Raw genomic sequence first — 17,942 nt, 5'->3', positions numbered from 1 at the left:
CTGATGTAAGGTATGCATGTTAAACAATGTTTCCCTTCATTTTAGATGCATTTTGAATTCTGCTCCATGTTACATTTTTGGACTTTTTGTTATTGCCTTATTAATATCTTATCGATGTAATGATGCGCAAGATATATATAAGATAAATCAGTCAGAAAAATCAGCGTTGGTAACATGTGTGCTAAAAGAAAACAGATAATAGATTAAAAAAAAAAAAAAAAAAAAAAAAAAAACATGTTATTGGCAGAACTGCGGATGAATGTAAAAGATTATTAAGAGGGAGCAATAGAAATGAAATTAAGGGATAGAACCTGAAACAAAGGTTTGAAAATAAGTGAAATTTGAAATATTTTATTATAATTAAAAAGTAAGAGAAAAAAATTATAATAATTTGAAAAAGGCCAATATTACCAACTAGTGTGAATTACTCGCTTCCGTGGGTTAAAATAAGATAAAAATAGTAACATGTTCCGTTAGTCAGTCACTTTTTGCTATTACAGAAGCACACTCAAATTGATAGAAACAGAAAATATAATGAAAAATCGGAAAATAATAAGCAATCTATGTAAATAAAAATTAAATATTACTATTGTGATCTGAATTTGGATTTAAACGACATCGGAAGCGTCACTGGTCATCTCAGCGACCACGAAAACCATGGATTCGATACTAATATCGATCATTTTCGATCATTTATATATACCCCTCCACCTTCCCCAACTTACGAGGCTGAATTTCAGGGCTCATAGCGAGTCACTTTTCCAACTAAAAGTTACTTTTTTTCAAGTTGGTCACTAAAAGTTACTTTTTCTTTCAAATTTGTCACTAAAAGTTACTTTTCTGGGAGGTAAAGTGACTTTTTCGTGTGATTTATGTTCTGCATTGGCAGTTTTCTAAGAAAAATATTATAAAAATAAATGGAAAAAGGCAGAAACTTGTTACTCATTACTCTTCTGAAAGCTTCAATACTTGCTGCCACATGTGAAACAGTCAGCTTTATTATCACTTCAGATTTTATTCTTTGTAAAGCACAGTGGATGGTTGGTGGATGCTTAAGCACTCAAGGTGGGGTTGAGAACCCTTCTGTGCCTATTCTTTCTTCTATCATAATAGTCCTTAATTTTTCTCTCGTAATAGTTAACGCTCCGCTCAACGTTGTGTGTGTGTGTTTGTGTTGTTCATCATGTTCGTCTTGTGTTATCCTTATTGTGTTCTTCTTAAGGGTAGGTGATCAATTTGAATATTTCATGGCTTTGAGAACTCTCAGTGCCAAGTTAAATATAATGTCTGGGATGAAGAAATTCGCAAATAGGCCAAAACTGGTTCCACTTACTCTGAAGCTTCTTACATCTGCTAAGTCTGCTTACCGTAACTATAAAGCTTACTTTGAAAACCTAAGAAAGGAGGAAGCTCAAAAAGAAGTAAGGAAAAAAGATAAAACAAAACAACAAAGAAAGAGGCGATGAAGAAATTGGCAAAGGAAAAAAGGGGCATGGTGAAATTTTGGTCACTTTTTCGTGTGCTTTTGGTCACTTTTCAACTTTTACAAGAGACCGGACCATTATGAACCCTGGAATTTGGATTTAAACGACATCAGAAGTGTCGCATTTTATCTCAGCGTCCCCGAAAATCATGGATTCGACACTAATAATGGTCATTTTCGATCATTTTTTTTATATCTACCTCCCTCCTCCTCCCCTAAGTTGTACCGTCAAATTGAAATGATAAAAGCCATACCAAGCCAGAATCTCATCTATGTTGAATATTTCATCGAGATCGATCGGGTGGTTCAAGTGTTAATTAGGTCATTTAGTTACTTTAGTTACTTTTATATATATATAGATAGATTTGAATTAAACTGAAATTTGTAACATTTGATTGTTACATATTGAAGAATAAAATTATAACAATTAACAAAATTATACCAGGTTATTTTATTTATGGTATATACACCTTGCAAAAACTATTATACACCATTTCTTTAAATAAATACAGCTCTGTTGATAAAGGCAATCAGATGTATTTAGAACGTTAGTCCAAATAAAATAAAATAAGAATGAAATATATATATATATATATATATATATATATATATATATATATATATAAAAAGTTGGTCTTGGAAGGTCCGCAAGCAAAACTTACCAGTCTAATATCGGAATCGAAACTTATTGTCTGCTGGTTAGAACAAGTTGCTAGATCAACATTTAAACTTGAAGGGAACCAAGTAATTGTCAATCATGCAGCACCGACATTAGAAAGTGAAGAAGGTCCTTATGGTTAAATAGTTGGAAATAGTTGGGGTTACCGTCTCAGGTAAAGAACACAGGTTCAATTCTCCGTGGGAGATCTTGTTTGAATTCCAGGTTAAACAAATATTTTAGAAAACATGCGATGAAAGTATATTTTTAAATGAAGTATAGATTTTCAAGGACAACCATAATTGTATTTTGCATCATTTAAATAATTACTTTATCAGTTAATTGTTACCATTTTTAGTTTCTCAGAGTTTGAGTTGTGGGAGTGAATGTATCCATAATTTCCCTTTTGTCTGTAAAGCATCACTCTTCCTAAATATTTCATAAATTAGATCCTAATTAATTTCAAGTAATTAGCTTGTACTTCGTGTTATAGAAAACAATAAATTCACGTACAACTCGTAACAAACTTCTTCCAAATTCCAACTCTTGTATATCCGAACCTTTTGAGAACTAGACACAAGTTCGCTGCCATCTGCCAAAATATTCATATTCCTTCTGAAACATTTTTTAAAAGTTTGTTTATGTTTTAAATAAGTACTTTCTATCATCCTTAATATTGCTAGTCTTTTGTTTTGTAATATTTTATGTAATATATTTAATATTGATCTCATTAAAATATGTCCATGAACATATTTTTTTTCTGTAATAAGTTTTTTTTTTTTTTTTTTTTTTTTTTAAAGTGAAACACGTAGAACTCTTTACACTATAAGATGAATTTAAGCTGAAATACAAAATAGAATAGTAGTCTAAATTTACAGCATATTTTAGCCTCTTTAGTTCTGATGTACTAACTCAATTGAGTACGATTCATTTTTAAATCTGTCTGTCTCACAGAAAACTTAGTACTAATACTTGATGTATCTAAGTCTTCGTTTGATAGTTTCATTACATTATTAAGTTGAAATTTTTCCACCAGATCGCTGCAAATCGCTGCAAAAGTATATAGAAGTTAAGAAAGCTATGTGAAATACAATCTGACAGGGAATAAATGCTCCTATTGTTTCAAATTCATAAAACGGCGACAGTGTTTGTTTTCAAAAGAATTCATTATCATAATATGGAATGAGTGCGATTTCGATGAATTTTGCAGAAGGGAACAAGTTTTCGCTCATTTTAATGAAAATTATTTTTATAAAATTTAATCATTATTACCTTAGCAAATAAATTCCCTATTATTCGTTCGTTCATTGAAACATTAAAAGTAATTTAAGTATCATGTTGCATATCAGATTATGATCTTGTTAGAATATTCTTCTCAAGCGGAGTTTTTAGCCCATTTACCTAACGTACCTGTGCAGTTACTAAGCCCATTGAGCAGGAATAGAGTGGACAGCCTCTATTTCTTTATGATAACTAAACATTGTGAAGGAAGTCATTTCATAACATGATAGTGCTTTGTATTTGTAGTGAATAAAAAAGAACATCAAAGCGAAAGTAGGTTATCAGGATGTGTATTATGCACTAACTTTTAACTGTCGAGGAAAGGGATCGTGTCCAAACGAGAATTCACTGTTTACAGTGTGTTTAAAATTGTATGCTAATAGTGGTGTGCATTTTGAAAACATTTAGTTTTGTAAAATCTGTTGTATTAACACCTGAATGTCCATCAGGGTTAAAGAGAAGAATTTACAAGTCGGGAAATAGTTTGCTTACTGAAGTTTTTAGTTTTATTTATTTATTTGTATGGAAAGTGATTTTCTTCAAAGACACCTTAAACGACGTACAGGGTAGGATTCAGAGGTAATGAGCCTCACTTTATACTGACGCGTGGGCACCCTGCAGCGCGCTCCGCTTGACAGCGACGGTGGTGGTGGGTGTTGGCTTCACAGCGCAACGCGGGTCAGTTGGCTCCCAGCTTTCGGAGCGGTAGCATCGGCCTTAACAGTAGCCCCTATACGGTGGTGTGTGACACGGTGATATGGAAAGTTCGTTACAGCAATGCTAGGCGATCAAATTTTGCTTCCGGTTGGGCAAGTCTTCTTCCGAAACGTTCGCCATGCTTCAACGGGCGTTTGGGACTGAGTGTCTGTCCTATTCTCAAGTCAAAAAGTGTCACAAGGCTTTTCGTGAGGGCCGGGAAGAGGTGGCTGACGAACCCCGGTCTGGACGCTCGTCGTCGGCCCGTACTGACGTGAATGTGCAGTGAGTGCGTGAGTTTTTGAACACGGACCGACGTTTGAGTCACTACCAAGTAGCAGAAGCCCTGAACTTATCGAAACAACAGTGCAACGCATTGTTACCGAGGACTTGCACATGCGGAAAGTCTGCGCGAAACTTGTGCCGAAAGTTTTGACTGAAGAACAGAAACGGAACCGAGTGTTTCGATGCGAAGAACTGCTGCAATTGTGCGAAGGCGATCCTGCCTTTCTCGGAAAAGTGATAACCGGCGACGAAACTTGGACTTTTCAGTACGATCCAGAAACAAAGCGACAAAGCGCTGAGTGGCACACTTCGAACTCACCCCGTCTCAAGAAAGCGCGGATGAGCAAATCGAAGACGAAGGCCATGCCCATCGCCTTTTTCGGAGTGACGGGGATCGTCCACTACGAGTTTGTCCCGACCGGACAGACCGTGAATGCTGCTTACTACCAGGAAGTCCTGAAAAGGCTAAAAAGAAGCGTCGCGCGCAAGCGCAGGGACATCAAGGACAGCTGGAAGCTTCATCACGATAACGTCCCCAGCCACACCGCCTTCATCGTCACCGACTACCTGGTCCGAGTCAACGTTTCTGTGGTACTCCAGCCTCCCTACAGTCCGGACTTGTCGCCTCCTGACTTCTTGTTTGCGCGCTTAAAATCAGCGCTAAAAGGAAAACGTTTCGACTCCATCGAGGACATCAAAGCAAATGTCAAGGCAGCCCTTGCAGCCATCCCGGAACAGGCCTTCGGGGAAGCCTTTGAATCATGGAAAAGCCGCTTACAGAAGTGCATTGATGCAAGAGGTGCCTATTTTGAAGGCTATTAGTCAGTTGTACCGATCAGCTCAATAAATCTGTCTTTTTGAACGTGGGTCATTACTTTTGAATCCTACCCTGTAGAACAAACCACACAAACTAAAAGTAAAATCAGAATGACTGCCATACCCAATTCCACTAACGCAAAACCAACTGTTAAACCCGATTGTATTTATATAAAGATCACAGCAAAAGGATTGAGTCTTGTATATGTTTGTATTATATTGTGTCCTTGTTATTTTTGAAAATCTATCACACACAATTTTTTTGTACCCTTAAATGATTGATCTAGTTTATATAATCCTAGGCCATTGACACTAAGAGGTCCATATTATATAGATAGATAGATAGATAGATAGATAGAGATATAGCTACATTTTTCTTTACATTTTCATTTTTCTCTACAAAGTTCATTATATATGCGCATTGGGGTGCAAAACTTACAAATGATATATATAAGTAACAAAATATTACATAGTCGTTAAAAATAAAGTCTGGCAGCATGTTACCAAAGGTCTCCTACACAGCACGAAAGAGACGAGACAATATATGTGTTAGAGAGCTGTTGACGTTCATTGTGCTGGTGTTACAACAACACCCCGAAGACATTTGGATGACTTCACACGGGAGACAATCATCGGGAAACTGGAAGAAGGGTAAAGTGTAAAGAATGTGTCCTAGATGTTTGTAATTGCTCACATCTTTGTTTCACATACATAGGCAGTATTCCCAACGACAAGAAACGCTGCGCGAAGGAAATGTGATCAACTACAGCAGTGAACCACCGCTATCTTGTGCAAGAGGCAAGAAGTGACCGACGTCAAACAGGTGCAGTTGCAAACATTTATAACAGGACTTAAGGTCTCCAGTTTAACACTATAAAGTTTCCACATCGACTGTATGGGTGCGATAGCTTTGACGATCATTACGTTGTGTCGTTGACAGCCACGATTTAAGAGCATTGCGGTGGTGCCAAGAGCATCAGAACTGGAGTGAGGAAAGTGGGTCGCATTATCTCAGAGGAGAGTATCTGGACGCACACTAATTTGTCGAGAGGTAGGAACACGCAATGAACCCAGAGACATTGTCGAAAATGATCATTTTGGTGGTCCAGTCTTCTTGTGTGGAAGGCACAATGTTGTATGCATATACCGGTTTTCAAATTTTTGAACGCAATGCACCCACCGATCAACGTTATTTCGACAATGTATTCCTTTCCCATGTACGTCTTTTAATAGGCGCAGTCGGTTCTAATTTCTTTATGGATAATAATGCGCGACCGCATCCCACAGTGCAGGTAGTGGAGTTCTTGGATCGAGAGAATATTCGACAAATGAATTAAGCTGGCCGTTCCCTCAACTTGAATTCCACGTTTGGGATGCTACCGGGAGACGTCTAGGATCATGCAGCCATTGTGAAGGAATGGAATTCCATAACACAACTCATCACCAACCTTATGATGAACATGAGAGCACGCTGCTGACCTTGCATCGCTGTCCGTGGTGATCACACTCTTCTAAAGACTGACCGATTCTACTGTAATATTAGGAGCCACCATGAGTCATAGTGCATTCAGTGTAAGTTATTATCTGTATAAAGGTGTCATATTTATTCTTCTAATAACATATTTCTGCCCGAAGTTCCCTGTACTGTAGCACTACTTTCTATGTATGACTGAAGTACCATCGATCTACGCTACTTTCGTTGATCTATGGGAGTGACACACACAGCATTCGAGATTTACTTTTGTCCTTAAGTTTTGCACTCCAGTGTGTATATGAACCAAATCCTGCCTGGCCGACTTAATCATTAAATGTCAAAATACGGAGCAGTTGAATAAAGATTGCCAGCAAATAAAGAGCTACCCTGAAATATTTTTTCAGCGGAATTCGAATAAGCAATGTGCTTAACCAGAGACATGAAGCGTTACTACATCTAAAGGTAGTAATAAAATGAGAAACTATCAAAACATATCTAAACTTGGACAATTTGAGTTTTTTTATTATTATTATTTTACGCGTAGATACGGTATCTTGACCTATCTAATCACAGTAATCTGTTGTGTTCAGAACGTTTGAGAAGAAAGTAAATGAATTTTTAATAATAATACTGCAAAATCGCAGGTTTCAGGAAATATCTTCAGAACTAACAACACTCGGGCCAAAATTTCCAATAAGATGACCGATGGGTATCTTTATTTGTTTGTAATCTGACTTAAATATATCATGAAACTGTTGGTGCTGGCTAAAATTGACGGTAAAGTTGACCTTTCAGACATCATATATGTAAGAGTCGTACTGAGAATATGAAAATTGAATATCAACTGTCTTTTTGCTTCAGGTTTCAACAAGAGTGAAAGCAAATCTAACTGAGTGTACGTTAACACAGATATACGAAGATAACCTTAAACTTCAGGAAATTAAGAAAAGACAAATATAAAGAACAATTATTTGTTAGTCTATTATTTAGAAATCGACAGAAATTTGAAACATGGCAGATTTCTTGAATGGAATGGATAATCCAAGAAGCCATACTTTTAAACTTCCCGAAGATAAAGATTGTAGGGCAGGGAAGTTAGAGATTATGTCAAAGTTTTTTGAAATGCATGAAAGTTATAAAGAAAAAATAAATTTCACATCCAAGCTTGAACTGAAACGAACTGAAAACACGCAAATAGAAGAACTCTGTTGCCTGTTATGTAATAAAAAATTTTTGTCGTATTCAGATGTAGAGGACCATCAAAGATCTCATTATGAAAGAGGTATCTTCCAGTGCGAGTTATGTCCAGCTCAGTTTGACATCGAGGCTAGGTATTTATTACACAAAAAGGAAATACATAACTTCAATGGAGAGTCGTGTGCTACAAGTAGCTTTGAGAATCTTGCAGGAGTGAGTGAGATTACAGAAGATTCCCTCCTGAGTTTCTCTAGTCGTAGAACTGTCAAAAACAATGATTTGAAATCGTCAAAGATGATTCCAGCAACGGAACAGGTTGAGACTCGCTCTTGTCCTACGGCTGTAGCTGCTATTGGAATCCCTAAGCAAGTGCCTCTGGAAGAAACGGAAGGTAACTGTACTAATAAGTACAAATGTGAATTATGCCTTAGAAGTTTTCGGAATTCAGCATTATTAGCAGGCCATAGATACTACATGTCATGTCAGCTTGTGTCACCTCAAGAGGAGTGCGAAGTGTGTGGCAAGAAATTCTTCAAAAAGCAAGATAGGATGAAACACCAAAATTCTCATAGAACTTCGCCCAAATCACATAAATGTGAAATCTGCTCAATGGAATTTACCAGTAAAACGGAGTTAGTTGCACATAACAGGAAACACGTGTCACGCGCAGTATACAAGTGCAACAAATGCAGGTTAAATTTTTTGGATAAGCGCCAATATTGTGAGCACATGCAGTCATACAATCATGATAATTATCCATTAATAGACAAAGTGAAAAAGAAATTTGAATGTACAAAGTGCAAGGAAGAATTCACCGATAAGAAACAGCTCAAGCAACACATAAAAAGTCATAATGTAAAATATTACATGTGCTCACAGTGTTCGAAATCATTTCAAAAACGATCAAGTTTGATACAACACATGAAAGTACATTTAGTAAAGGAAATATATAAATGCAGTACATGCATGGGTAGTTTCCGCACAGAAGGAGAGCTTAACAAGCATTCTATTCAACATGCAAGAAAACAAAATTATAAAACGAAACCGAAAAGAGCAGGTAAAGTTAAGTTAACTAGACAAGTGAAGACAAAGAATCAGAAAATAAATTTTAGTGCAACGAAACAGAAAGTAAGTAGACAACAGAGAAAAACGTCAATAAAAAAAGAAAAATCAGATGTTTCAGAAACTAATACAAAAACTAAAAACGTAAACAAGTACAACACTCGCAGACAAACCTCACGTGATAAAGCTTGTCAGACAGAACAAAATGACATGGAATTGGGAATGAAACCGAATTCCTCAGCAGAAATTAATTCAGAAAAACGTAATCAATCGATGATGACGTTAAGAAATAGAAAGTTCACGTGTATGGTGTGTGGTACAGTGTTCAGGAACAAAATACTGTATTTGGAACATGTTGAAGTATGCTGTACAAGAAAAAATCATACGATTAAAGGGCGAGTGAAAGAGACAGTGCTAGACAGTTCACCCGAAGCAGTTAATCGAAACAGCCAAGAAGCAGTACCTAAAGCCTTATCTAGGTTGTCGAATCAGGGTAAGAAACAGACAGTGTCGGACGCTACATCCAAATCCCCTAATAAATGTAACCAACAAGCAATGATCACAGACGTACCTGAACGCTCCAATGAACACAAGCAACAGGAAGCTACCGACGCTTCACCAGAAACCTTAGATAATCAACAAGCAATGATTAAAGACTTACCTGAACACTCCAATGAACACAAGCAACAGGAAATGCCCGACGCTTCACCAGAAACGTTGAATATACGTAACCAACAAGCAATGATCAAAGATTTACCTGAACGCTCCAATGAACACAAGCAACAGGAAGTGCCCGACGCTTCACCAGAAACCTTAGGTAATCAACAAGCAATGATCAGAGACTTACCTGAACACTCCAATAAACAAAAGCAACATAAAGTACCTGACGCCTCATTGGAAACATCTAATGTATGTAACCAACAAGCAATGATCGAAGACATACCTGAATTCTCCAATGAACACGAGCAACAGGAAATGCCGAATGCTTCATCTGAAACATCTAATATGCGTAATCAACAAGCAATAATCAAAGACTTACCTGAACGCTCCAACGAACACAAGCAACAAGAAGTGCCCGACCCTTCACCAGAAACATTTAGTATACGTAACCAACAAACAATACCTGAACGCTCTAATGAACACAAGCAACAGGAAGAGCCCGACTCGTCATCTGAAACACCTTTTCAGCACAACCAACAAGCAATGTCCAAAGTCTCACCTGGTCCATCTAATGAGCGTGAGCAGCAGACAGTGTTTAATGCTTCTCGTCAAACTTCCTATCAAGTAAACGAAAATGCGATGCTCAAGTCCTTACCTGGACCGTCCAACCTTTGGAAACTCCCGAGAACGCCTGATGCTTCATTTAAAACAGCTAAGCATTATAACCAACAAGAAATGCCCAGAGCCCTACCTGAATTGTCACAAAAACGTAAGGAGCAGATAGTAACTCAGACCCTCTATAGATCGTCTAATCAACAAGAAACAGGAACATGTAATTATATGAGTCAGTATAATAGAATACAGATATTGGAACAGCCTAATGAGAAATTACATGAAGATAGGAATCGAGACAATAAACAGGACATAAGAAATGTTGTATTGGGATATCTACAGGGAAGGATTAATAATAGGGATGAAGATGAACTTAGTTCAAACTCAAGTAATTCTACACGGTTCTACGTCACAGTTCGTTCTGAAATAAGTTCTGATGAGGATGACGATTCGGATGATACACCAGAAGAAAGCACGATTCGAACCGAAACAATCACGTCAGAAATTAGTCAACTGCCAGAAGAAAGCACGATTCGAACCGAAATAACCACGTCAGAAAGTAGTCAACTGCCTCGGACCAGTAGAATTCACTCTCCCATGGGTGAGAATACATCAGCTTCAGGAGATGAAAAAGAAGTATACTGTAAAAGATGCAAAGCGTCTGTAGGAATGGAGGAATCTTCACATGAAGATGAACCATCAAGTTCCAATTTAACTACAAATCGTACTTCCGAAATAGAAGAGGAACAAATTAGCACTAGAAGGAATTCCGATAGTAGACCTATACCGGAAAGGTCCCCGGTTTGGGGAAAGATTAAAAGAATGTGGTCTTTTAATTGATAATTTCAAGGTATGGTCTACTTTTACGTTGGGATTTATGGACATTTGTTTTTGGAACTTTTTTTGAATGATTGACCAATAAGAAACGAAAAAGTCATTTGGTAACTAACGATGTCTTATTGATGGGTCTGTTCGTTTATTTGTACGTAATCTCATAAGCAGTTATTTTTAAGCATTCAAACTATTGTAGAATTTACTAATTTAGTTGTCAATTTTTATAGTTTTATCTTGTATATTTTATAGATTAATAGGTTATTTTATAGTATTAGTAGTAAATCAACAATGAATATATATATATTATCCAGTAATTTAAGTGATAGTAGCTGTTATAATATAGTACTAAACTTCTGATTTAGAAGTTAACGTTGCGAATTTCCAAATATTATAAAAGTATAATTATAACTGATATAAACTATACTGTAAACATGATAAGTTCAATAAGTTTCCAGTATTAGCAAAGTATACCAGAGACTAGATGACCATATTTTTAAAAGATTGTAACTTTCACAAATGTAACCTCAATTTATGTACACTCATAAATATAACTTCAATTAATAAAATAAGATGTTACCAACATTAAAGCAATAATAATAAAAGTATATGAATGAAAGAAACCCTTTGCGGTTAGTTAAAAAACGAAAGAACAATAATACAATGAAAAAGTACCACGTGGATTGGATCGAGGAATAATGGAACAGTAAAAGTTATGATAGGTGGTTAACTGCTTTTAACTAAAACCCAGATGCAGCTACAACTACACTTTTAGGAGCACTACTAGGGTCATACATCCAGACTTCCAATTTTGATAGAGCGGCAATCGTGGAGGATCGCGCTCAAAAAAGAAATTATCATTTACAAACTATCCTTTTTGGCTGATTCCATTAAAAGTCATTATTTCGAAGTGTACATCGCTCATATGGGAAATACACACGAGATATGACCAAGTTGGAATCCGGGAAATTGATTTGAAGGGACATAGATATCTTAGAAAAGAGGATAGTAACAATCTGTATTGGATTGGTTAGACACAGAGTAAACCTCGTTTATATCGATAAACTTGCAGTTTTTCTAAGTTATATTGTTAGCAAAAAATTGAACAGACTTAGAAACCTGATGATGGCTTCGACATAATGCTTCGATTTGGTTCAATTGTGTACATCCATTAATAACTTACATGTTGAAGTTCAGTCATTCGCATGTAGTAGAAAAGGAAGTTCCCTTGTAACTTAACTTTACTCGCACGTGTAAGTAGCATGTTTGGAGAACGGAAATGCTTACAAGAGAGACTCCAAAGGGACAGAATATACGTCCGCATCATTTGAGAAATTATTATTCAAGAGTTTTTGAATACGACAATAACTATTGTATTATTCTGTATGCTACTTACGATATATTCTCTGATTGCAATGTACTTATTTTTATGATGACTATTAGCCTGTACAATCTTGAAAGTGGACCCTAAAACCTAGAAATTGAGCGGAATTTATTCAGAGTATCTGGAATTTTTGAGATTTTTTTTAAAACTTAAAGCAAAAAGTGTCTGTTTTATCATAAATTGAAAAGAAAAAAAAATAATTATAGACTTATCATTTGACTCTACCAAAATGTTTTCGAAACTTCTCCAAGGACAACGAGGTTTGTAAGGTGACAGGAGTAAAAGGAAAAATAACTAGTTTAAAAAAAAAAAAAAAAACAAAAGGATCGTAGCCCAGCCTTTGTAGCAAAAATCTTTCCACTTACAGAGCCGTATCAAAGTTGCCGGTTCCATCACCAAGATTTATTCTGGTACAAAATAGCAAATGTCTGAATTACGCAGGCCATATTTTACGAATTAATTTAAAATAGATCTAATTTCTGTCCAGTTCATTCAAGTCCAAATTCAATCGGGGTTCGTACTTTTAATGTGTAAGTTTTCTTGTATTAGTTTTCTTTCAATATCGTCATTGGAATTTTGCAATTCTCTACATTTGTTAAACATGCAAATCATTACTTTTCAAATATTGGAAGAACCTCGATATTGAAAATTTATTTCTAATAGAATCTCTAATAATTATGTAACATCCATTGTACGTACGTGTAATGAATGTTAAAAGAAGTATTGCCGTTAGAATCGAGAAAAATAAAAAAGGGCTTTTAGAAATTAATCTTCATTATTGAAATATTTATATTTCATATATTCAGGTATTCATATGAGTCATCCAATTCGAAACCGGCTCTTGTCCATTTACAGAAAGTCTCGGAAAACTGAGAAAAACTGTAGGATCGATATGTTCTGTAGAACTGGATATATTTGAAGGTGTTCAAGTGATTCACATGAACACACACGACTATTTCCGGTTCTATAAAACACAGATCCTACAATTTTTCTATTTTCCAAAATTTTCTGTAAATGGACAAGAGCCAGATTGGAACTGGACGACTCATGCATAGAAAAATTTAGTGAATATCATTATCTTTCAAACGATCTGTATATTAACTTGTAATTAGCCTGGTGTTTCTGCAAGTTTAAACCTGTTTTGGTAGTTATATTTATCCAAAATCTGAAACCCTTTCTCAAATGATCAACGTTATAAAAATTCAATATATCTATCCATTGTTGTTTTATAACCAAACTCTTTGAGAGGAGTACCCACTAAACTTTACTTTTCCCAGATATTAGTGTTCGTCTCAAATAAGAACGCCGAGTTCAAATGAAAGTGAGGTCCAGTTAAATACACCTGGCAATCCGTTTCACTTTTAAAGGCCGTACTCACAACCGTACACAGAATATAATACTGTAAGTTAAAAATATCAATATGATAATGAACATTCTCATTTGTTCATTAGTGTAGCCGTTAGTTTGCTTGTATTTTTGTATGGATTTTTATTATTATTATGTGTGTATTAACAAATCTAAGAGAAATGAAATGGTTTGTTTTCTCACTGCTACCTTAATCTTGTGATATATGCTGTTAAACGAATTTTCCTGAAACGTTGAATGCATTTCATTTTTATAAATAACTGAAGTGTCATCCGTGTACCTATAATACCTGGTAATCTTTGTATTATTAGAGTCTCGAGAGATATCCGATTGAAATTGTTATAAGACGTTCGGCAGAAAAGAGAACAGCGTATCTCCCAGGTCTTGTTGTTTTCTTCAAATTCAGACTGTTTCGTACACATTCTAGTAATTGAAGTATTTGTTCTTTCTCGAATTTTAATATTTTTGACTGAGTTTTCACGCAATTACACTGCTAAGTACGAACTTAGAGATGCGAAAAGTCAGGATTTTGGGGGAATGGGTATTTTTTTATTTATTTACTTATAAAAGGCAGTAGTCTTTTTTCTGGTAAGATCACACACATTTTTTTATCATTTTGTTATTTAACTACACATTTCGTTTATTTCCCTGTGTAGATTATACAATTAAGTGCTATTACAATAATACAGCACTCGTGAATCATATGTTTAATGATTCATATGTTAAATCAAATTGCATTATATTGTGTCCTGCTACGGTGAATTATGCAGTCTAACGTATCACTGATGTTTGGTTTGCCTGACCATTTTATCAGTGCTTAAAAATCACACATTGTTACGTGTTTTTGTGTTGCAAAACTTCAAACTGGAAGGAAAGAAAATAGTACCATGAACAAAGAAACAAAACAAAATCATTCTGTTTTGGTATATAATTACGCTTGTGTTGTGTCTATTTCTCAGTTAACATTGCAAAATTAAAGCCACGAGCAGCCCTTTTGGTTACAATGTGTAGTTCAAACACAGCAGTAAGAGTTCAATTTTCATACAATTTTCTTCTTTTAATTACTGTTGTATCGTGTGTCAAAGTTTGGAATAAAAAACATGAAGATAGCATTTTTAGCTTTTTCGTTCTTGAAATTTAATCTCTAGTGCTATATATGTAGTAACACACAAAATGTGTCCAGTTCCGAAGACATGTTACTAACTTTAAGAGTTCATGTATAAATTCTATTATATTTTCAGTGCAGTTATTGCTAATACTATGAATCTTTTCCAAACAATCTTCTGAAATTAGAGATCACACTATATTTACCGATTTTTCCTTTTCTTTCCTAATGAATAATCTAATTTATTTAATCTTCAAAATTTTTCATGTTTTCTTCATACTAAAATAATTAAATATTTTTTCCTTCATGTTATAAGTAATAAAAAGATGAAACGTACTGTTGTTTGTTCATTTCTTTAAAGCCAGTTTTTCCAACCATTTACATCTCTAAATAAAATTGACAGATACATAACTACATCCTAGTAAGGGATTTTTGAAGTGAGTTTGTCAATAACCAAATTACATTATTTTACCTTTTTTTTTTTTTTAAAGAAACTTGCACTCTTTCTAAACTTTAAACTTTGCCGTAGCGCTAAAAGATATTCGAGATTTACCAGGAATTAAAGGTTTTAAGTGTTTTTTTAAAATCGTGAGGTTTTTAGGAACTTGTAATTTTCACTTTGAAAACTATTGTTCGCACTGTTGTTAACTTAGATGTATAGTACGTAGATCGTTGACTTTAAAATGAATCATGCTTTCTCCAAAGCTTCTTCCAAAATGTTCTCGAAGTTTTATATATATATATATATATATATATATATATATATATATATATATATATATATATATATATATATATATATATATATATATATATATAACGGGTTTTAGGTTCTGGTATATGCACGAGAGGAACCTCAAAAAGTACTTTATACCAGGCTACAAATTTGTCAAGTTTCATTGACATACGGCTGATAGGTACGGTATGAAGTTTATTTGAACCAAGGATAACCATTTTTGTATCCAATATGGCTTGGAGGAAGGAAAGAAATTAGGGAGTATTTTCGTACGTAAACGGTAGCATGTATCCTTGTAAGTAAAACGGCTAGCAAAAAAAGAACTTAACAATGTAATTGAGTATTCCATTAATAGTAATTAATAATTTCTACCACCACATGGTCTTATTATTGTAAAGAACTTAAAAGAAATATTACGTTATGTATTTTCAGCCATATAAATTTAGCCCTGGAACTTCTCTCCCTTTTTCAATATCCAAAAAATCGTTTTTTTTTTTTTTTATTTATTCACAACTACAATTACATTATTGCCTCAATTCCGTTCATATTAATCCTAATTTTGTTAACATAGCTGAGGTATAAAATTAGTTTTACTAAATTTCTTGCACATACAATCCCAAATGAATTTCTTTTTATGAAAGACTTTAATGTTTCCTATCCAAAGAGTTCCTCTATAGAGCCATATCTTAGCGATCAAGAAAGCAAAAACTTCGGTAAAGGAGCGGGAAAGACTTGATATTATAGAAGAACGTGACTACACGTTTTTTTACTTAACAAAGGAAATTCCAAAAATGGATGTCGCTTCCTTATCACTTACCTGCCTTACTGCGTCTTATCATTTGTTTATTCAATGATTTAAATCAAAAGAATTGGGTATAACAAAATCTGTAAATAACTGCATAAATATATATATGGAGTTTGGGGTGTTTAGGGGGCAAACAAAAAGAATAAATAAATAAATAAATAAATAAATAAATAAATAAATAAATAAAACTTTTAATTAAGTACAAATTTAATCTATAGTTTATTATAGATTAATTATAGAGTAATTATTTATATAATGTAGAGTGGACTGAGGGCTCAGGCGGAACAACTAGGTGTTCATGAAAACTTGACGATCTTTGATACAAAGAACAAATAAGAACATCTGATCTAAGTTAGAGAATCGGTAATAATGCATGATTTCCAAGATCTTTCAAGACCCATAGTTTCTGGTAGACACAATCCGGCAATATCTTTTAGTATACTGGCTGGTCAAATACTTAAAACAATTTGAAAATAATTTCAAGTTTCTGGTAAACATCAATCAATATATAGAGAAAAGAAATTGTTTATTAATCAATGGATGTAATATAAAGTCACTTATCAGAATGTAGTCCACAGGCGTGTTTCAATTTTGGTGGACTATACAGTACAATTGCATGAAAAATTTGAAAGCAAACATCTGTAAGTAAAAAAATAATAATAAAATAAATAAAAATAAAATAAAATAAAAAATTAAGCAAATATTTCAAATTTAAAGATAATATACAGGGTGGACTATTTAGTTTTAAAACACCCTTTTAGCATAAACTAATAGTTACGTTAACTTCGTACCATACAAACATCGACAAGGATACTTTGTTTCATATTGCAGTGCCACGGATTAACGGTGTTGCCAGCTCAAGAACAAAAGGTTAATATTTTTGATATGGCGCTACGTCAGGATAAATTAAGGACGTTACAGTATCACAAACATTGAAAAATTACCAAATTTTCTAGGTTCCTACAACTGTAATAACGCGAGTGAGACGGAGGTAACAATGAATATCGATAGTACATTAGAATTAAACACTATGGTCATGATATGACGTGTTTTCGAAAGTAGCTACAGCTACAAAAGATTGAAAATTATTTTTTACAAACCTGCTTACATCATCATAGAGATAGTTTTCAATAGGTATAAAGCTTATAATGCCGTTTACAGTAGTTTGGTATATCAAATCGTTCCGGAGATGTGGTAAATAATGGTAAAGTTCGTAACACTGCTTAAAATTAATGAAATTGCGAGAACTTGTAATTACAGTACTAACAACTATTGCTGTACTGTTACAACGACGACTTAGCGGATGAAGGAAACATTTTTAAAAACAATTTCCCACAACTAAGTTACATCAGTTTTTAACAGTGTAGTAATCTCAATTCAGATTTTTCATATGTGAACGAGTTGAGATACCAAATTGTTGTAAACAGCATTATGATCATTACGTTTATCGGGAAACATCTGTGTGACTTGATATGTACTTATATAAACACTT

The 17,942-nt window shown here is 34.5% G+C and overlaps 1 protein-coding gene across 3 annotated transcripts in view; it reads left to right on the top strand.

Annotated features, from left to right (window-relative positions):
* Positions 1-17,942, top strand: part of LOC145680520 (uncharacterized) — a 67,795-nt gene that overhangs the window by 41,129 nt on the left and 8,724 nt on the right. Inside the window, exon 5 of one of the 3 annotated variants that reach the window (XM_081751122.1) lies at positions 7,555-11,169. The exons of the other annotated variants lie outside the window; for them this stretch is intronic. Coding sequence (XP_081607248.1) covers positions 7,705-11,064 — 3,360 coding nt within the window. The 5' untranslated portion in view covers positions 7,555-7,704 and the 3' untranslated portion in view covers positions 11,065-11,169. Of the gene's footprint in view, positions 1-7,554; positions 11,170-17,942 lie in introns of those variants that run through there. 3 annotated transcript variants of the gene reach the window in all.

The sequence above is a fragment of the Thermobia domestica genome, chromosome 3, assembly GCF_964235325.1.
Source record: "Thermobia domestica chromosome 3, izTheDome1.hap1.1, whole genome shotgun sequence".
In the NCBI taxonomy this organism is placed as follows: domain Eukaryota; kingdom Metazoa; phylum Arthropoda; class Insecta; order Zygentoma; family Lepismatidae; genus Thermobia; species Thermobia domestica.
Note: the sequence above shows the minus strand (reverse complement) of the source record. Positions and strands in the feature narration are given on the sequence as shown.